The following is a 23,094-nucleotide window of genomic DNA, read 5'->3' as shown; positions in this document are numbered from 1 at the left end:
TGAATTTAAACATGCACAAAATGAACTTTCCACCATACTATTCTACAGCAAACTGTTGTTGTTGCCAACAGTTCTACCCCCCGTTAGTGCCAAGGTCATACTGGATGTATGTTATGGAAGTTAGTAGATTTAGGTTAAAGTACAATTTAATTGAGCTTTGGCTGCAAAACGTGTAAAATCAATGTAGCAGATGCACTGGAAATAATCGCCTGGCCTTACACAATGCTGAACTTTTGAGGCAGTCTCAGTGAGCTTGTTACAAGATTATATTTTTTATTGGAAAAGTTTATGTGTAAACACAGCTTAACAATGGTTAAACACACTGTAAACAACACAGAGTGAGGATAGCTGCGGTGTCAAATGGGCCCTTCTTTTTAGTGTGTTGATAACCCCATTAAGATGGCTTTATTTAAGGTTAGAGATGAGATGGTATTCACAAAAGACCTTAAGGCTGGAGGCCAAAGTCATGAAAAACTGTTATTGTTAACTCAAGGACTCCCAAGTTTTTGGTTGCTAGATCTACTACAGCAGTGTGTGACAGGTTTGTATCAGTGTTTTGAATGAGTAAAATGATAAAGAACCTTTTAATCTATGTTTTGATACCATTTAATAAAGACTCATCTCAACAACAAATCAGAATCACCACCAGAGACGTTATGCTATTTGGACACTGGTAAAATACTGTTGTATGACGATGTCCTCAGGCTGAATCATCTGACAGGATAATTTATTAACTCAAAATTGCTCTTCAGATCTTGATTTTTGTTTATTGATTTATTTATTTGGCAGTTAATTAAGTACACATTAAATAATCACCCACTGCAATAAATACATAAATAAAAGTGATTTCATATCTGTTCTGTAAAATTATCCAGTAAAAAGTGCTACATGTAGAATTTCCACATCACAGCATGATTTCTTTTTTCTTTTGTCTTTTTGTTATCACATGCTGATGGTTAAGTCATTATTTTACCTTCTTTAATGTATGAACTCTATGACACAATTGATAAAATATCATTTTTTTAATCTATCTAAATTTGATTTGTTTCCCTCTTATACACGAAGACGAGTGAGAAGAATAAGAATGATGACTCAGATCACAGATCACAGATATAGTAAGTTCATTCAAAATATGTCAACCAGGGTCAAACCCCACCTCTCCTCCAAGCTTTAAAGTTCCTTCAGTTTCTTACTAAAAGTTGCTCTTGGCAGATAGCATGATAAGTTACCATGGTAACTTCTCATGAGCACAGCCTCTGACCTCCTGAAAATTATCACGACTCCGTATTTGACCTGTTGAACATTAGGCCTACACACTCTGAATGAATGCTAAAGTTACTCTGTTTCTGCTGATATTGTACTGATTTTTTTTTTGCTTAGATTCACAATTACTAATTGACACAAAGTCGTCCCTATATGTAATTATGATTTGAACAAATTAAGCATAGAACTTTTCTGGTCTATCAAGCGTTATTGTATGGTCAGTTGTCTCAAGTGCAGTGTTCAGATCAAGACCAAAAAAAAAAAAAATCCTTTTTAGTCTTGTCTAATTCCAGGATGTGTGTCATTTCCAAAATGCACAATAAGTGTGTCTATGCCTGGATGTTACAATTACAATTGTGGCAGTGTTTGGACCATGTTGCTAACCATAAGAGACAGACAATAGAGAGACAGACCATAAGACCATAGACCATAAGACAGACAACCAAGTTTTCAATTTCAGACACCTGACCATTATACCAACAAGGACTTTATTGATATTGCATTCTAAATACATTGACATTAATATGGACTTGGTCCTGCCTTTGTAGCTGTAACAACTACCACCCTTCTGGGAAGGCTTTCCACAAGATTTTGGAGTGTCTCTGTGGGAAGTTTTGACCATTTATACATTTATGCACTGGGCAAGACCCATACCTCCAGACAATTTAGAGTCTCCAGATTACTTAAGCTGCATGTCTTAGTACTGCAGCAGAAACCTGTACCATTCAGAGGAAGCCCATGCAGACAGAGAAAGAAAAACACTTCACCCAAAAAAGGCTAATCAGGCCCGCAAAATCCTTAGAGATCATTAATATGGTAAATTCAAAATCTGTGCTTGTGCAGTCCTCAGGCTGAAACATGTATACTGGGGTTCGTACAAACCTCTCATTAGCATAAATGTATTAAGTATTGTCATGCTATATTTCTTTTGTGCAAAAATCTGATTTTAATTTTATCCAGCTATTATAATTTCATCATTCATCAAATCATCATTAAAATTCATAAAAATAAGTTTGTCATATTATGATCATTAAAATACCCAGCAAGCGAAAGGACAGGAAGACGAAAGAAAGAACAAGCTTAAGATCAAGGCACAGAGAGGGTCTGTTGGGTGAAAGATGAAGTGAGGGGTAGATAAGCGCTACAAAGGGCTCTAAGTACAAAGTGAATGGAAGTCTGGTATCTTTGATCCTGGGTGCTTTTCTCTTTGTTTTAAGGCTTTAGCTCTCCAAAACCCTTCATCCTTGCCCTGTGAAGTACAGAACAGAGCACTTGATTTGGCCTACTGCTCAGCACCTCATATCCATGGCTAATGGCACTGTACTATAGTGGGGGATAGGATCCACGGGTGTATACCGTGGAGTGTTTATGTCCAGTATATGTGCATGTGCCTGTTTAAGCACTATGTTTCTCACTGGGAGTAAGGAACGTCACTGCGTGATTCTACATCATCTTTCTAATTATTTTGTCATATGAACACACAATGACTTTCTAGCATTTTTAAAATATTAAGACGTTTCAGGATGTCATCTTCAACTTTGGGAACACTGATCTACATTTTTCACCATTTTCTGAAAAATTCTCAAAAACAGCCCACTACTCTTATAATCTTTTAACCATATTTGTTTGATTTTTTTTTTTATCATGGTCCTGATTTTAAACTACTCATCATTACAAGTAGTTGCAGAGAAACAGCTTAACCACAGAGACTGACAGCTGCAATAATCTCTAGGGTTCAAAAAGCTCTTGAAGCCATGGTTTGTGAGAGTGCACCACAGATGTAACCATGTGTTTGATTTTAATTCTTCTGTAGGCAGTGCGGCATCTTTTTGGGGAACACTACACATATTCAGCTTGACATCCACAACAGGGGCATATTTTGAGGCAGCTGCTGCGCTCAATAATTCACATATTTATTCGGAGGCAACACTCAAAAAGGCTTCATAAAACTTTCTCCTTGTGCCATCTTTGAAAGCGTAAATATGTGAATTATTAAGTAAAACTTCTATTCCCCATATGTGCCCACACTGCAGCTGCCATCTTGACTGATTGAGATTGTTGGTTAGCTGCTTTTCCTGGATTAGAAATATGAATATTTCTTTAAAATCTTACATAGTTTTCTCCCAGCAACCTGAAAGCTGCGTGAGCTGCTCATCTACTGAGTCTTTGGCTATCACATATAAAACACCCTGTTAATCACAGCTCTGCTTAGGTCAAACTCAGCTGTCAAAAGGCTTTCTCCAGCTAGCAAATGTATGACACACATTGTACATTTTAAATGTGGTGACATTACCTGCTTAATGAAAAATCCAACTCAGTTTTCCTAAGATTTATTTTAATATTGGATAACCCAAGTATTTACCTTCAATGTCAACTGTCTTGAAATGAAATGGATGTGCATCAACTAACTTTTGAGGGAGAAGAGAGAACTGACATTTTAGAGAGAGAATCCTCTCTGCTGGACTGTTAGCTCCAGGGAAAGCCGTCACTATCCCTGATGCTGAGCAGGCGCACACACAGACTGAGCATAGGGTTCATTTTTTCACCACAGAGTTCGTTTAAGATGTTTACTGCTTCAGTGCATGTTTGTCAGTCAGGCGTGTTTGTTGCTGCCGATTGCTGCTCCATTTGGTAGAGCTGGTCTTTCAGTGATGGCATAGAAAGTATTGACAGTATACTTCATGTTTGTCTCACGAAGGTAATTATTTAGTCATTAAATTTAGAAAATGCCTGCAACCACTGTCTTTTTAGAAGATGAGCTGCTCACGCAGGTTTCAGGTTGAAGGGTTGTCAGATATGTCTTGATTTCCAGGCTATCCTGAGTATAATTTGAATGTTGGAACCTTTGATATTCTTATCTGTCTGTCTTACCTGACTTGACTTGACAAAAAAAATCTTTCTAAAAAGGCAGCACTTTAAGATCGCAATGAGCGTTGCTTTGCTTTGGAACATTGCAAAGTATGACAGTGTGGTAGTTTTTGTGTGTGTGTGTGTGTGTGCATGTGTCTTGAGAACATTTACTGTTGTTTCCTGTCAAAGCCTGACAGGTCACTTGACTCTTTCACATTCTTAGAATAGAACAAAACAAACTAGAATAGAAAAGAAGAAGAAGGGTGAAGAGAGAATGGTAAGCGTTTCTTTCATTTTGCCTTGGTCCTTGACCTCGCTGTGATCTCACAAAACGGAAAGGTTACTAAATGAGATAATGATCTGACATGAAAAGACAGAAGACGGAAAATAAAAGGATAACTGTTTTGGTGTCATGTGTTACAATTGCCTCTTTTCTCTCTTTCACCGTAGGCCAACAGTTTCCTGTCAGAGGCCCAGTTTTCTGCTGAATCACCAGAGACTCTGGATCCACTTTTCAAGTTCCATGAGACCATTGCTAAGGTAGGACCACCACCAATAATCTTATATGATGTGTCCCAAGTGATGTCACACTGTAACAAAAATAACAGTCAAATGTTATCCTCTACGCAGTTAAAAAAAATACTATTACACTTGGGTTAGGACAGGACAGCTTGTACTGAGCCTCTTTGTAGAGAACAGCCAAATTCTGCTCAATTCCAAAACAGCATTCAGTCCTGGTTCTTCTGCTAGCACCATTTGTTCTGTTGCACAGAAAAATCACGAGACACATAATCAAATAAGCTGCCATGAGAAAATCCTGGCTTCCATAGCATTTACTTGTAATGTGCAACGTCCACAGAAAACTTTATTGAAGAACAACTTCAAAACCTTACAGTATCTTTCACAGATAGATAGATCTATCCTCCATTACGGCGGAAGGTGAATGATTTTCAAGTCACAGGAGCAGAGCAGATGTGAGGAAGCATAAGTGAGCGAAACCCATCAATGTTAGCTATCACTTTAATGGAAGATAACTTTCTTAATCAGAATCATTCATGTTTTTGTTACTCTATACCTACCTCCTTTCTTTTTCATCATTTTTTCCCCTTAAACATCACTAAAACCTAAACTTAATTCAGTTTAAAGTTTGTTTTGAAAGATTCTACCCACTGACTGAGTGAAATATCTGGGTTTCGGGAGATAGCCACTAAGCTAGCACAAATCATCAATATTTGGGCCGGCTTAATAAAAAGTGGAATATTAAAATGGATTTTAATTATTAATGGTACATTTCATTCACTTCAGGGAGCCAAAAAATGTTCTCTGTATCTTTATCCCTTTAGCCTCATATCAACCTAACCTTAGGTTTAGAAATCTGAAGTGCACCACTCGCTTTTATTTTGAGACCTCCGTACTGGTATTGTCCTTTTGCTGTTTCTCCACAATATCGATAGTGTAGTACATATAACAGGATTTATTGACATTGAGTGGAGGTGAAACAAGCTGTGCAGGAACAATCACAAGCAGCTTTACTTTCAGATCCTTTCAGCAGCTCTCATCTGGAAGGTCCTGTGTCTGAGGACGAAAAGCCACAGAGCTGTTCAGCTGTTTTCCACACCTGTTTTTAAACTTTGCACATTCAGAGTAACTCAGAAGAAGTGACAGAAGAGACATCTTGGGAAAAAGCAGCATGGGAAAAATGCATCCACTGCTAAATGTGTGTCATTCGACTTTACTTATTCTTTAAGGGTTTCTGTCTAAGGATTTCTCACCACAGCTAGGATGGCTGTCACACTTTAGAAATGACATAACACACAGTGATATTTTCGTCATTCTTTACAGAGGACCAGCTCTAAATGCACATACTTCATTTTGGAACGTCCTTACCTCGGCACCTTGTATGTGTGAAATTACACTCCAGTTTACACATACCACCCTAGCAGGAGAACTGCACTGCAAAATCTCCCAAAACTCCTTGTGAGGACAGTAGTTCAGCCCACCACTGTGTATTTTCAGCTATTTTCAACGCCCTCTCCAGACGAACAAACAAAAGAAACTTTCAATATTGTGGGGTAGAGGAGAAGGCAGATACTGTTTAATTTGGGTGAGCAGGATGTGTAGGAGAGAGGAGGACAAATTTGCACAAGAGAAGCTTTTCTGCTGGTGAACATGGTACCATCTGTGTATTTAGACTCCTGTAGCTTTCTATCTGTTGTGTCTGCCTGCTTCATGTATGCCTGATCCAGAGTGTGAAATGTGTAAGTGGGGCTGTGAATGTGCTGGAGTACCTGTTCTGTGTGGCTATAAGCCTGGGTCACATTTCTGTTTAAAGCAGATGCTATCTAAACGTGTAGCATCACCTTGTCCTCGTGTTCTTGAGTCATGGTAGAATGCATTTAAGTTCATGTTTCTTACTTTCAATATATTAAATAAGTGTCTGAAGTGTGATTCAAGAAGGACATTTATAAGATTATCTTAATCCATGCTTAAATCTCCATGAAACTGGTGTCTGGTCAGCCTTTTGTTCTTATTGTGTAACCTCTTTCTTTTGCTGTACATTTTGTCCAGTCGGTACCGTGGCCGACGGGGATCAACGTGCTGCAGCTTAACAAAACATTTGCAAATACACAAAACACAAGCAAATTATGAAAACATCATATTTAGGAAATGAGACAATAGAAGATCAGTCATGTTGACATGTTGACAAGATACTGAACCTCAAATTGCTACATCACTGTGTGTGTGTGTGTGTGTGTGTGTGTGTGTGTGTGTGTGTGTGTGTGTGTGAATGGCTGGGCACAGAAATATTGTGGAGTGCACCTGTTGGGCAGTTTGCCACCTCGCATATCAGCCTCACTGTATGAATGTGTGTGTGAATGGATAAATGTGAAGTGCTGTAAAACGCTTTGAGGAGCCAGTAGACCAGAAAAGTGCTACACAAATGCAACACCATTTTTCATTTACTTTCCGCACAATCGTACAAAAAGTAGTAGAATTTTGACAGTTATTCAGACATTGTTATGGACCCGCTACTCTGAGTCTTATTGCTAACCTTCATTGGTGGTGTTGGTTAGATTTTGAGCATGACTATGAGTTAACAATCTGAGTCAAACATAGAGGCGGTATTATGTATAGCTTTCAGTGTGTCTGTGTTTTTCTTGGAGTTGGCCTGTTTGCTGCTAGCTGTGGAGCTGATACAACACATAGTGAGCTGCAGCTTCCTCAATAAAAACACACAGCTCTTTGACTGCCACCACCCTTCATGCCCGGCCTGATGCTGATCCAGCTCAGGACAGCTCCTCCTCTTCACTGCCAGAGTGTGTTGGTGGAGTGGACAGGCCAGGTGCCCGCTTCTTCAATATTTCTAACAGCAACTGTTACTGCAACTATAGATTGTGTCTTTAAGTGAGCCAAAGCGATGGGTGCATTGCAGTGTTTTTAACACTGTAACTCTGGTCTGAAATTTGAGGTCAGTTAATTCCACTGTGAGCTTCATAAATAGACCTCCAACAAATATTCTCTCAATGTGCTTGGATGTCAGTAATGTTGCTTTACTTTGGTGCTATAAAGTCATTACACTGCATTCAGCAAGCCTTTCTTCATGTGTACCATACAGCAGTTGACACTTCCAGTCACCTCTATTGTTCTGTATGCTGCTTACCTTTGTTCAATAAAAGACTTGCTCTTCAGAGAACAGAAAGAGAAAAGGGCAATTCCTGATGACAATTACATTCCTCTGACTGATGCAAAGATGACAAGTTGAGAGACACTTCATCCTGGTGTTTGTAGGGCTATAATGCACACAGTTCAGTGTGGGGGAGTCAATTTTAAAGTGCCAAGAACTACAAGAAGAAGGAGAGTGCCTCAAATTGTCTAATTAATTTTTAGTATACATAGAGATTTTCGAAGCTTTGATGACAATGCTTCTGTGTGTGTGTGAGAAAGGTTGTAACCATGGTGGGCAGAGGAGAGATGGGGTCGTCGTTTGGCCTTAATCATCACATCCTTGGAGATCAGGCAAAGTGCCAGATGTTATTTGTGCAGCTTGTAAAATGATAGAGAGAGAGAGAGAGAGAGAGGGAGAGGGAGAGGCACAGAATGACAGTTACATAAAAACACAAGGCCAAGACTACACTGACACAACATGTCATGATGAAGGGCAAAAGGGAGGTAGCAGAGTTGTTATTCCTTATATTAAATATTCAGGGTGTACAGAGAGAAGCCTGTGTGACCTCTTTTGTAGCTTGCGTGTGTTTGTGTGTGTGTTCTGAAATGTCAGGCAGTCTCACCACTTATCAGTGACAACTTCATCTGGAGGGGAGACGGGGAGAGTAAGTAAACACATATGTATTGTGTGGCCCCCTGCTCGATTGAATTCCAGTTTACGCGCAGATTAAGAAAGCATTGGTGAATAAAGAGAAATAAATGCAGAAAAAAAATTCAAGACCTTCATCTAGGGAAAAAAAATATATAAACGCTTTCACTCACATGACTGTTTACAATTGACTGACAAACAATATGTGAGTGAAAGCTTATACACTGAAAGAGTGCCTTCACTTTTTCCTGTTTTTCTCTTTTCTCTCTTTGTGTTCTCCACAGAAGAGGACCTTCATCACATCTTGTTCAAATTTCTGAGCATTAGTTTGATCTCCTTCCACTTTCTATTATGTTGTTTCTCACAAATATTGATAAGAAAGGATAAATTGTATTTTTCTTTCTATTAGATTCTGAGTTTCACAAGTACCAAACTAATTCTTCCCTTGAGTGTGTCAAACAAGCCACACAAACCTATTTGACCCGTAATGTCTCCCCAAAGTTGGATAATGCAACACCTACTCAAGGTAATGACATTACAGCAGTTGTGCCTATAAGGAAAGTGGTGCACTGAAACAGCAAATGAAAAGCAGTGAGCAAATACAACAAAGGAAAATATAGCATTAATGTCACCACTGATAACTCTTGATAGGCTCAATAAGCAGAAAAGCGCTGTGCTGCTTTCTGCACTTTGAAACTAAGCACAACAAAAGAAGACAAAAACTCACTTTCCATTCGCTCAGCAAGAAAAGGAGAAAGACAAAAAAAAATATTTTCTTCTCACTGCAGAGATTAATTTCATTGAACTTTAGTCCTCAAAATTGTGAGGACCTAACATATTCATCTAATCATCCAAAATAATTAGATTTTCAGTTATTTTATCGTCTGATCTGTGATAAAGGAAAGAAGACATTTTAAGAAGAAGACAATTATAAATTTGACTTTTCTGATATCCTTTCACTGTCTTATGTCGGTTTTCAGGGCTCCATTCTAACTATGCTATTTGGCGAGTGAATTTGACCGAGCCACGTTTGGCCGTAACATCACAGCAAGTGTTGGATGTTAGCTGTAAGATGTGTCTGACATGCAGTCTGAGGCCCACTTACACAGTAAGAGCTCACCTGGTACCACACAGAGAGAGAAACTGCAAAATACTTTAGATTGCAGATGCAATGAAATTGTTCATTGTTGCCCTTTTTAATGGTTCAGAATGTGATGCTTTTCATTGCTGGGGAAAATTGTTCTGCACTGTTTCCTTTTTTTTTTTTTTCCTTAGCTCATTTTCTTCTATGCCCAGCATTAGTCTTGGCCGGTGTTTTCTCATCTTTCTCCCACTGTTTCTTCCTCTCCTCTCTCACACACACCTTTACTCTCCATGGAATGGTGTGTGTGGATTGTTAGTGGTGTAGCTCAGGGACTGTGCCTATGCTCTGCGTCCCTGTACTCATTTGTCAAGTGCGGTTTCGGATGGAGCTTGGTTGGGAGGGTTCAGGGTGGCAGGTGGCAACAGCAGGCACCTCTCTTTCTCTCTCTCTCTTTTTCTCGCTCTCCCCTTGTCTCCCTAGCTCCCTTGACCTCTCAAACAGTCTCTCAGCGGGCAGTGTTCTCTGTGCAGCTCATTTTTTATGCACAGCGTTGTGTACGAGTTGGCTTCCCCTGACTTGGCAAGGCAAGGCTGGCATTGATCAAGCCAGCAAATGACGGAGAGCGCTTGTCTGCTCATTTACTGGTCCCTGATGCACACCGCTGGGTATACACATTAGAGTTTCAGAGCATGTATTTGTAGAGCAGAGGCATTATGTCTGAACTTAGGTTTCCTTGCAAAGGATGATGGCAGGAGACCATTATTATGTTTTCTATGTCCGTGAGGGTGCTCAAGTCCGCTCAGATCCACATGACATAAATTTTATCACCAAAGGATGCACAAGTAGGTTCTGTGCAGACTTGTGTCTTCTTATTCCCCAGCTGGAGCTCAGCATGCTGCAGGACATCCAAAAAAAAACAAAAATCCAGGTGTTCAGGAACTAAAAGATCCCCCAAATATGTCTAAAGCAGAAGTGGTCTAAATAGTCACATTTGAAGGTGGGGCAGGAGACTCTATGAACTGCGCAAAGGAAAATAACGGCATGCACTTTCGGGCAGGATTTCTTCAAAGGCATTTATAATGCTACACTTGGCTGTGCACATAAATAAACATAAATAGTTGTGTGGTGAATGAAAAAGAAAGCTTTAGAGGCAAAGAGAGAGTCCAAATTCTGCATAATTGCACATCTCTGCACACCTGGCCAATCACTGCATGAATTAGACACGCTTCATGGCTCGTTGTTTTGGAAATCACAAAAATTGTCTGACACAGATCTCTCAATTTTGGCTTCAAGGGGAGGTTTTCATATGTTCTTTGGTGACAATACATCATACTGAGACATTTACCTTGATGGTGATTATGTCTTCCTTATTCCCAGCTGCTTTGCCTGAGACATGTCCAAGGATGCCAGGCCCCAAAAAGGGTTTGCCCTGGATTTAACATGCTTATTTTAATGGTTTGTAACTTATGTTGCTTTTTATGTTGGTGTTACAAAATGAGCTAAAAAATATAAGATAATTGTGTTCATTTTAAGACATGGCATGATGCAGATATTATTACAGATATTTGTTGTTAACCTACCTTTAGCCTTTTGCTTATTATTGGCCTACCACTGCAGATAACTTGACAAAAAAAAAAAACAAACACAACGATGGTTGTGTTGGAGTATTGCAGGGTGTTTTCGCAGCACATATGTTGTCAAAATGATGATGTTTTCTTAATTTGCTTGTTTTGTCTAATTGCATTTCTGAGGTGCAGCATGTTGAGCTCTCCAACTGCTGTACATCAGTGCCTTCAAAACAAAGCTTTGACACCAGAACGTGAGCAGACAGTCAGTGCAGAGTTAGTATAAAAGACTCGGGTATAAAAGACTTCATCCTCCATCCTCAGGACATGAGTTTTTGCAGGTATTTTCTCATCCCAAGACATTCTAACTATATTTATAAGCAATTTACAGCTATCATTGAAATTGATTCCAAGTCCTTGTCCTTGAGAGAAACAAAAAGGGAAGCAGGGAGATAGCAAGGTTAGGTTGTAACAGAGCAAACAGTCAGGAATGGACATGTGGATGGTGGGGGAATGACAAAGTAGCATATAAGTCTTCAAGTATAGATGAAGGTGATAGCAATGAAGACTAAATGCCCCAAATCCCTCCTAGAGAGAAATTGATTGGTATAAACAGGAATGGAGTTGAAGAGAGAAATGGAGGAATAGACAATTTAATAACAGCAAAGAGAGAGGGAAAGGGCAAATAAAGACGCTTCAAGAGCCGGATACTGGAACAAAAGTCAGTTGATGAAAAGAACAAAAATGTAGCGGGAAATAACAAAGGAACAAAGACCACAGAAAGAAGAAGAGAGTAGTAAGAGACACATTGACTGGGATAAGAGCCAGATATATGACTGTTAAGAAGATGAATAGGGTGGATTATTTAGTACGTTTTATCTTCAGTTCATTGTTCACATGTCTACTGAGTTCTCTTGGAGAGAGATGAGAAACTGAGGATTCAGAATATACAGGGGTTGTCCGATGTGACTGGTAAAGGGAGTTGTGAATTACCAGACTGAAATTTTCCACTTGGTATTTAAGCCAAGAGAAAAAAACAGAGGTGGAACCAGGCCACAGTCTTGCAAGTCGCAAGTAAGTCAAAGCTGACAAGTCTGAAGGCAAGTCCCAAGTCATGAGCCTTATATAGTACAGTACTGTAGTAATAGTTGTAACACTGGAAGTATTGTTCTGATTTTGTCAAGCCAAGACTCAAGTCTGACTTGAGCATCACTCAAGTTCAGAAATCTGGAGCCTATCCCAGCTGACTACAGGTGAGAGACGGGGTACACCCTGGACTGGTCACCTGTCAATCACAGGGCTGACGCACAAAGACAGACAACCACACACTCTCACACTCACACCTAGGGGCAATTTAGAGTAGCCTGTTAACCTAATGTGCATGTTTTTGGTATTGTGGGAGGAACCCGGAGAACCCAGAGAAAACCCACGCAGGCACAGGGAGAACATGCAAACTCCACATAGAAGGGATTCAAACCTGGAACCCTCTTGCTATGAGGAGACAGTGCTAACCACTGCACCATCCTGTCACCCTACATTTAAAGTTATTTTTTATTTTTTTATTTTGACAAGGCGCACTGGTTGTGAAAACAAGAAGAGTTCAGTCATTAATTCATGGTGTTTTGTTGTTATATTCAGGTTTTTGAGTAGGGTGTATTTATTTAATCTACAATACAAAAAGCTCAATCAAAAGAGCAGTGTCACCAATTGTAAAGAGCTCAATAATGTAATTCAACATTTTCAAAAATGCCAGCTCTAAAACCAGATTGAACATGATGACTCTGAACATCCAGTAGTAACCTAGCTGTTTAAAGAAATGTGAGCAGTAACACCTTCCGAAATGTGCTTTTATTTAATCTTTCCAAAACATTTTGATTGTGAAAGGTAATAAAGTTGTCTTTTTCAATCAGTCAGTGCTGAGCCACCATTTTCATCATCATCTGCCACTGGGTGCTTTCTGTCTAATTCACTAATTCATCTTTTTGAGCTCAATCCTTACTCAGCATTGACTTTAATGTTACATTTTATTTCAAACAAAGATGAATGAGCAAATACATTTCTTCATTTTTACATTATTATTAATTTACTGTATGTCACCATTATTGTGCAACTGCAAGTTATGCAAAAAGACAAATCCAGCTTCTGTTCACTACCTCACATATATTTGAGTCTTTTTAAATCCATTTTCCCTCAAACCAACTGGTTTCAGTGTAATGGGCCCAGTGTGCCATGAGAACCATATCCTTAAGCCTATCTTGACTGTGCTGTAACATTGCAACACTGAAGTTTAAATGTTAATCACTGTTGTAATGGATTTATTCCTTTGTACTTTTGTAGACATAACCCAGAGCATAGTCATCCTCTTAATAAAAGTATTTCAATCTGATTACTGTGCTCCACACTGAAAGATTTTTTTTTTTTTTTAATTTTGGTGGAGCCGGTTTGTGTAATGCACTTGCTTCCCAGCATTGCCCACTGCCTTCTCAATAAATGCTCAAGAAGAGAAAATCGTTAAAGCAGCCATAAAATGGAGATTATAGCAGAGCAAAAAGGAGGAGGGAAAACCGAGGCTTTTCAATCCTCTAAGACCAAAGTGTTGATAAACAGGCCTTATCTCCGTGCCGTTAGGGCCGGGGGGGCCCTCTGTAGACACTGGGGCACCTCAGACTTTTCCTAGGGATCAAGAGTGAACAATTTAGAGGGTCATTATCTAGAAATGTATTTCAAGCAGAGAACTTGGGGCTACTGCATTATCAGATTTTTGTTAATAAATAAACAAAAAACATCCACAACAGCTACTGTATCTTTTGTGCTCAGTGGGAACATTCAGCATTCATTCCTTTGCAGTAGTCACCAGTATTAACCAGCTCTGATCGACAGTGGTGGAAACATGACACCTGGATGTAAATCTTCATGTCTTTTTCTTCACAATCCTAAGATGCGTGTTGAAGTGCCACAAGACACTGGCATGTATACAGCTTACCACCTACTACCATCAGAATACTCGCAAAACCCGCATACGTTCACGCAGCGTTACAGGTCTGTTGTGGTGGCTCCCAATTTACCAGTCAATCTATGTTCCAACCCTCAGCTGTGGTCACGAAAACCTAACAAAGAAAACATGTGACCAATGCACATAATCCAATGGATAACATGTACAAATGTATTGGAAACTAAATTCTTCTGGGTTACTGTGGAATTACTTTAAAATGAAACACTGAAAAAATTTGCACCTAAAATGAGAAATTGGATACAATTTCTTTTTTTGTTTCTTTGGCTCTCTGAAAACATGCTTTCAACATAGGACTGCATGAGATCACTGATGTAGGCAAGTGCCTGACGATGCAGACCTCTATAAGTGATCACAAAGTGCACATCAGCCTCAGTGCAGCCCATAAAAAAGCTACAGCAGCTATGTGAGAAGGTCCTGAAGCTACAGTTAGCACAAATGTGAATCCCCCTTTAACTTCTTCTAACCTTTTTCAAACAAAGTCAAATGTAGTCCACCATCTTGGGAGCTTGGATCATTAAAATGTATTACTACTATTATCATGCAGGGACCCACCATAAGTGGGTCTGCCACCTGTTATAGGGGCCGCAATTCACTGAAGGATGACCAGACACCTGCATAATACAGAGCTCATAATCCATCTTACAACCCCCACCCCCACCCCCACCCCAACTCTTTCTTTCACCTCTGTCTGTCTGTGTGGCGTTCCTCTGTCCTGCCTTTGCTGTATGTGTACACACAGTGCCAATCATTATACATGTATACATAATCACACATGTATGGACATACATGCATATACAGTACACTGAGTGACCATACAGAAATACACACTCGCACACTCCCTATACATTACATATTATTGTCGGACTTCTTAAGCCTATAAACTTGAGTTGGCCATGTCAAAAAGAGTTTGCAGGGGCCCTCCTTCTCATATCTTGAACACTCAAAATATGAAGTCGGACCATATATTTTATACAGTCAGTGAGTGGAACCATGGCATCCACCCCTGCTGGGGGGTGAAAGTTGTCTGTTTTCACTTTAAAGAGTAAAACGCAGAGTAAAATGCTGAGCTAAGGACAATGAAGACCAAGAAATAAGGTAAATACAAGATAAGTACCAATGTAACTTCAGTGATTGTCTGTTTACATTGGCAACTTGCATTGAGCATTGGATTTTTTTTATCAGTCTACCTTGATACCAGATATTAGCATACTGCTATGTATTTGCATAAGTCAGTTCAGGAACATGACACTTTTATATTACACAAAAAATGTCTGAGATGTCAACTCATCAGTGAGTATATGCTTTGTGAAGAGAAACAGATTGTAAGTAAAATAATAATAATAATAAAAAATAAAGTCTTTGCCAGTCAGTCAGTCTATCAACTTAGGATTCAGCCAGTGAAGGAGAGTTTGAGCCAGTCACTCAGCCAAGCAGCCACACACGCAGCCGTAACAGCCCAGTTTACAACAGCCTGCTATGAAACATGAGCAGCTGACAGCTACAGTCACTTCTGTCTGACACACTGTGGAGTTGCTGTGACGTTACTACAGCAGCAGTCTGCATCGCTGCGATGACAAGCTCCTTTATCACCTGTTAACAGGAGGTTGAGTTTGTGCGTGTGCACGTTTGAGAAAGCACTGAAGCAAGTACAAGCTGTATGTATGCGTTGCTTAGGTGTGTGTGAGCTTGTGTCTGTAGCTGGCTGTGTATGTGGGAGTGTGTGCAACAGAGACAGGAGTGTGTATGAGAGCTGACAAGAGGCGTCCAGGTTGACAGCCTTTGTAATGGAGGAGAAGGTAATTTGTTAGACGGATCCTCCTCTATGGCCGCCTGCATGTCTCCCTCCGTTCATCCTTCTTTCCATCGCTCTTCCTCCATTGCATCTCCTGTAAATCTCTCTCAACCACTCTTTCTTTCCCACTTACCCTCCATCTCTCGCCATCCTTCTTGTCCAGTGCAGCTCCTCCATCCCTCTCCTCTTCCTCCCCTGCCCAGCTCGGGACCTCATCCATCAGGCCTAATGATTAAGCTGCTGCCCTGCTCATCTGAGCCCTTGCTTCATATTTCCCAGAGCTGAAAACTGGCTTGAGCAGAGCAGTGGTGGAGCATGCTTCAGCAGCAGAGCAAACTGAGGCATATCCATAATGCAAGTAAACTGATTAAAGAGCACATCCAAATTCTGCTATTTATCCAAAAAAAAAAATGAAAAAATGTATGCATAATAATCAAGGTTTAGCCCATTAGTGATAGCCCTAGTCTTTTAGCATCATGTATGTGCACATTCAGACTGGTCTTACCAAATGGCATATGAATAACATGCCACTGTCTGAAGTCATTCTGCATTTTATCAGAATGCGTATTTGTGATTTCTTTATAAAATTTGGGCATGACACACAGAACACTTGTTCTTAAAAGTACTGTGCTATTTGTATGAAGTCCCATGAGATTATATTGGCACATTTAGAACCCTCAGTTTTCTAGCTATCACAGATTTTTAAAAAAAAAAAAAAAAAAAAGCACCACTCATTATTTATGTCAACAAAGACAAACATCATGAGATAGAAATGAAAAGGTTGATTGGCACTCGTAGGTGGTGGGATAATGGTGTGATAACAATGAACGTGAAGCATAATATCATGTGCAACATTTTTATTGATATGATAATAACAGGTGACTGAGGAAGCTGTTCCTTTCTGACCAGTTTAAAAAGAACAGAGTGAAAAATCAGTGTCGTGCTTGTCTAATGTCTGCAGTAGCATTTTCTTTCTCACTATTTTTCACACTATTTGCTGAGACAACCACTGTGTACGGGACTAACGTTCAAGCTTTCATCCATAACATGGCTAACATCCCTGACGCACAGTACTTTTCCTTCCTCATGTCTTTTAGCACCTCAGCAAGGAAGTTATCATTTCTATGTCTCTTTGCTTCACCACTCTTATAGACTGCAACAAATAGCACAGAATTGAGAAGAAAAGAGTTCAGTGAAGTATGATGCCCAAGGCATTTATGTCTGTCTTCGAACCAAGTGTTTTGACCATTTCGAAATCACCACTGTACAAGACGAGTGGAAGTGCCAAACTCTCTGAGAAAATGTCTTTTGACCTGTATCTCCATTTCTGAACTCATACAGCCCATCAGCCCTACTGAGAGTTTCTACTGAGATATCACCTGTTGAACAGGAAGGATTTGTGACTGAAGGGGTAGAAATGTTACTTCTTGAAAATGAAAACATGACTTTATTGTGCCCACGCCTCTGAAAACTGGCGTTCCTTCAAACTGTGTTTATATCTAAAGCAATCGTATGCAATCTTAGCAAAGTCTCTGCCTCTTCAGTCATTCAGATGGTGGCAGGCCCAAAAGATTAAAAAGCTCTTTATATATTTTATACAAAAAAAAGCAATAGTAATATTTTTTGTTTTAAATGTTTGCTTAAAATGTCATTTATACATAAAACACAAAAATGCCCATAGTGCATCTCTTTAACATTAATGGCTTGTTTGTAAGCAAAGACGCCCCAGAAAGTTATAACGTTATGGTAAAAGTAATCCTTCAAAAATGTATTAATACTATAATGAAATAATAATTCATGTAAAATGTTTATACAAAGGCGGCACGGTGGTGCAGTGGTTAGCACTGTCGCCTCATAGCAAGAGGGTTCCAGGTTCGAATCCCGGTCTGGGCCCTTCTATGTGGAGTTTGTATGTTCTCCCTGTGCCTGCGTGGGTTTTCTCCGGGTACTCCGGCTTCCTCCCACAATACCAAAAACATGCACATTAGGTTAATTGGCTACTCTACATTGTCCCTAGGTGTGAGTGTGAGAGTGTGTGGTTGTTTGTCTTTGTGTGTTGGCCCTGCGATTGACTGGCGACCAGTCCAGGGTGAACCCCGCCTCTCGCCCGTAGTCAGCTGGGATAGGCTCCAGCTCCCCCGCGACCCTGACAGATAAGCGGTATAGAAAATGGATGGATGTTTATACAAAAAACAAAGCTGTGATTCGAAAATAAACTTGTGAAGTCATGTAAAGTACAAATAAACGTGCCCACGCCTCCTCACGAGCCTGCGGGAAGATGCCACATTGCCGACTTTTGTGCGAATTCGGACAAAGCACACATACACATAAACACATACATGCAGCTCTTTGTGCATCCATGACACAGACAGAGCAGACAAAAGAGATTTTAGCCTGTACTCTGACCTCACACCCTGCACAGCCTGTTGCTGGCTGGGGCCTACAAGCCCACTACTGAAAGACTGACAATGAAATTGGATGTCAAGCACAATACAGTCTGAAGAATGAAAATATCAGCAGACTATACTGATCAACAGCTGTTGCCTGAGGGACCAATACTACAAAAGATTTTTTTAATCAGATCAGAATGAAACGTGTCCACAAACATCACAAATGTTTGAGAGTGCTCACTGAACAGAACTTATGTTGGGCTCGTGATGCTGTCTGTTTCCATTTTCATTATCTACATTTGTGTAACATTCTCGCTTGAAAGTGCGCACTAGTTTTCAGTCGGCAGAATGACTACGTTAACACACTCGCTGGTTTAAATCCGGTGGGTTGCGGTGATGCTTGTCATGCTCTTAATTAATGTGACATTTACAATCCATTTTTATACTGAAAGGTGCTAATCACATGACATTTTCACAACAATGTAGCACGTCAAAAGGAATGCAAATGTTAATGTGAACGATAAAAGATGCTGAGTTGACTGTTGTTTCTACTGAGATGTGACTTTACATAGAAAACAACAATGTTTATCATAATTGTGTGTTTCATCCTTTGCTGTAACTAAGATAACTAACTCTACATGGTTCAGCTTTGAATTTAGGAATCTGTATCATGCAGACAACTTGTGTCAGATTAAAGTGTCCTCCTGTAATGCCAAACAATAGCTAGCTAGTTTAAATTATATTACAAGCCATTGTTGGCGGAAGAAGCACAGCCCAAGCAGAGCCAAGACTGAAGAGTGGCTTAAAGTAATCTTTTGGACCTGCCACCATCTGAATGACTGAACAGGCAGAGACTTTGCTAAGATTGCATTCAATTGCTTTAGATATAAACACAGTTTGAAGAAACGCCAGTTGTCAGAGATTTGGGCACAATAAAGTCATGTTTGTCATTTTCAAGAAGTAACCTTAGTAACACCCATCACCAAAGCTGGGTGTAGCCATGTTTGGATCAGTGTACAGTAGATGGTACGGTGCGCAAAAGACTTTGAGGGTGTTTTCACACCTGTAGTTTGGTTCATTTGGTCCGAACCACAGTGCTAAATCTGACACATTGTTGCTTTACCGAACGATTGACGACCGAACTATGCACAAAGCTTATACAAATAAATTATAAGATGACACAATCAACAGATGGATAGTTTAGCTTTTAAAATCGTTCTAAAATAATCTCTTCTCTTACAAATGACGTAGTTGGGCCACCACAAACAAACCACTCAAAAGGCCACCTGACAGTGGACTGAGACCCACGCTTAACGGACCGACTGCTTGTCGCTTGCCTGTCCTCTCTCCACTTTGCTCATGTTAATTATTTCACAAGGTGGAGAGCTGGGCTGCTTTGACGCCAGAGATGTCTTTCTTTCTCTGTCTTTGCATAAATACTCTAGTGAGCCCGTCTTCTCTTACTCCCGCTCTTCTCTGGCTCTATTAGTCAGTCCCACAATGTGCCCTGCAGTGGTGTTACCCAGTAAAGCCAATTAAAGGAGTGAGAAACAAATTTTTAGTTTGGCAAAATGACACTTAAATTTAAATTGTTAAAAGATGTATGTGAATCAAAACCTCACTGATGAGTTCACGTGCTTCCCCTTCTCCTCAGGGGGATGGAGAAGAACATGCGTCCACTCATCTTGTATCACCATAGACGCACACAAACACACAGTAATAAAGCCATCCAGGCGTACAAAACTGAGTTTACACCTAATAACACAAGGTTACATGACAGGTGTGTGACTGTGAGTGCATTTTTAACACCACAGCACACAGCCTCTCTATAGGCTGTAGGCTGAGCTGGCAGGTATGGCACTCTAACTTTCAAACCCCACATCTGATGAATTATTAAAGCAAAACATAATGCAGCTCTACCCCAGCGTTGCCAAAAAACACCAGTGGATGAACATATTGTAAAATGGCCCAGGGCTTCTTTTATGGAATAACACAAGTGTACTGCTACTCTGCTTTTGTTATTACCTTCTTGGTTTTTATTCTCCTCCATTCTTTTCTTGTGATAGTGAATGCTGTCTTCTCCAACACACACTTTCACAACAGCACTGAAGATGCAGAGGATAAAAAATTGATTGGCATTACGATTTAATCAATAGACGGACATGAAAATGTGATGCGGCTGCTCCCGGGGTGCTGTTGATGGAGAGAAGTTAGATGTTTGAGAGAGAAGGGAAACACCTCAGAGACCCAAAGATACGGGCCAACACACACACACACACACACACACACACACACACACACACACACACAGAGAGAGAGAGAGAGAGAGAGAGTCCTGGCTATAAGCTGTATGGATGGAGTCAGCATGTGTGCTGTCGTTTAAAATAAAGTATTTCTACTGGGAGTCAAAAAGACGAGTTATCAGGCTCGGATGATTGGCAGGCAGGGGAGAGGTGAGGTTTTCATTGTGTTTTCTGGGGATTAAAGATGAATGTGAGAGAGATCTCTCTCCCACAAGACCTGATCTGTGTGCATGGATTATGTGTGTGTGTGTGTGCATGTGTGTGGGTGCGTGTCCTCTTACTGCCTCCATTGCTGTCACATCCAATCACAGCCCATCAAACCGACTGAAAGCTGAGCTGACAGAGCTGTTTAATAAACACACACACCCTCTACACACACACACACACACACACAAAGGTAGAAAACTTTAAAGAGACAATAAGATCTCACACCACACACTTTCATCAGCTCTCTTATATACTGATGATTGGAGGCATCTTCTGCCAGACCTGAGAGGGATGTATGGAGATACTGAATATAAGACACCAAGGGTGACCATCTCTCTGAAAGGTTCTTTCAGTCTTTGGGGGTGACTTATTCATTTACTGAACATGCTAGAATTGTTAAAAGTCTCCAGTCCCTTAAATAAATTTAAGAAAAGCAGGAGACTGACAGTCAGTTGTGCGAATGTAACACAATGCCATTACATGTACAATCAAACACGAAATGTTAGCATTAAAAGTACACCATGTTTTTTTAAATTATTATTACAAGCGCTGAATGAATTAAAGAATGATTAGGGAACAATGCAGGACATATCAGAGAAGCCACAGACACTGTTTTCAGCCCCTGTGATGTTAACTGCGTGTGTTTTCAGTCGCTTTTAAATTCTCTGGTAGTGAGGAACTCACAGAGAATTATCATCCGTCTTTTCGGATCCCCACAGCTCTCTGAAGGATTTGAGCATGTTTTTTGTTCATTGCTTTTGTTTTTAAAAGAAAAAAAAAAAAAAAAAAAAAACCCTCATTGTTTTGGTCCAGTCTCACCATCCTGTACGACGTTGTCTCCAGCTGCAGCAGGCAGCTGTTTTTGGAAATAAAGCTCAAGTAAATCGGCGGTTCCACTTCCAGCCTGGAACCAAACTTCAGATAGATAAAGTTAGTCACTGGCTGGTGGAGATCTTCATGTAGTCAGAAACATGACTTCAAATAAATGTTTTCACACTGATTGTAAAGTAGTTTACCAAATCAGCTTCAAAGTTGTGTGTTTATAGCTTTTTTTTTAAAACTGGTCTTCAAGTCCCTAATAAAGTCAACAAGGTTTCAGGATTGATTGTAAAGCTAGTGGTCTGGCTTGTAAATGGTTGTCTTCTACACGTGACTCAATTGTCCTTTAAACAGATAAAATGATACAGTTCAAGGCACTTCTTTACTGGGCTTCTTGTGCTAAAGCATGTAGATAAACACCATTGAGATGAAAATTTGCTAAATTTATGTTGTCCACGTTGTTTTACATGGTTTGCATGGTTTACAGTGTGCCTTGCAAAGACAGTTTGCAAAGATATCATCTCCATTTGCCTATGAGTTGTGAAAAGGAGTTGTGAATTGTGAGATATACATGATAAACCCTCTGCTGTTGGATTTGCTAAATTTGTGTATTTTAGCACTTCTTCTGTTTGGTGTTTATTTCTCCATATTTGACCAAATTATATATTTTTTTTCTTTGGAAATGCAGGTCTTTCATGAGTGGACCATAGCTGTGTAGGGCCTTCCTATTGTAAACTCTTATTTCTGGTTAAACACTCATGTAACAGCATATGCTTCACTTGTATTTCTCTCTTTTGGTGGAACACATTTTATCTGAGTCGTGCATAAGTTGTTAGTTTCCACTTAAAGCACAATAAGCTGGTATCGCTCCCAGTCAGTACATGCATCGACAAGCGTTAAAGCGAAGCGTTACGTAGAGCAAATCATCCACCGGGGACACCAGGAGGATTTTGCTGTCTGTGTTCCCAGCACTTCAGATCTGGGACAGTCTCCCAAAACCTGCTGTATTCTTCACTTCCTTTTGTAACGCACACTTCAATTGAGTCTGCCTCGCTTTTTGAGTTAGCAGGAGTGCCATATGTTTCCTGGGAACACAAAGAACGTTTAATACTCTTCATGGCACTCTCCACTCTTTCTTTTAGCTTGTGTTTTTTCTACCTTTTCTTCTCCTCTCGTTTCTCATGACCTCTCCCTTCTCTTTCTCTTAAGCTCATTTCTTCTGCTGATCTCCCACCTTCTTCATCGGCTTTTATCTTTGTCTGCTCTTCCCTCCTCTTCACTTCTGTCCTCCATTTCCCTTCTCTCATCAATTTCCCATGCCTTTTCATTATTTCTTTCTTCTCTTTACCTTCTTCTTCTCTTTGTCTCTTTTCAGGTCAAGTGATTCCTGACCTAAATGTATTACAGAAAGCCCCCCTCATGCTATATGCAACATATATGGTGCATTTACAGTCAAACTGTGCTCTTTCTGCTGGGGATACCATGCACTCTGT

General features: G+C 40.0%; 1 protein-coding gene across 3 annotated transcripts in view; it reads left to right on the top strand.

The window, feature by feature from the left end:
- LOC124061065 (inactive N-acetylated-alpha-linked acidic dipeptidase-like protein 2) overlaps window positions 1–23,094 on the top strand; it is a 466,730-nt gene that overhangs the window by 400,984 nt on the left and 42,652 nt on the right. For all 3 annotated transcript variants that reach the window (XM_046392589.1, XM_046392590.1, XM_046392591.1), the window contains one exon: window positions 4,564–4,653. In XM_046392589.1, coding sequence (XP_046248545.1) covers window positions 4,564–4,653 — 90 coding nt within the window. The remainder of the gene's footprint in view (window positions 1–4,563; window positions 4,654–23,094) is intronic.

The sequence above is a fragment of the Scatophagus argus genome, chromosome 6, assembly GCF_020382885.2.
Source record: "Scatophagus argus isolate fScaArg1 chromosome 6, fScaArg1.pri, whole genome shotgun sequence".
Lineage (NCBI taxonomy): Eukaryota > Metazoa > Chordata > Actinopteri > Scatophagidae > Scatophagus > Scatophagus argus.
The sequence above is the reverse complement of the archived record's forward strand: the minus strand, read 5'-3'. Positions and strand labels throughout refer to the sequence as shown.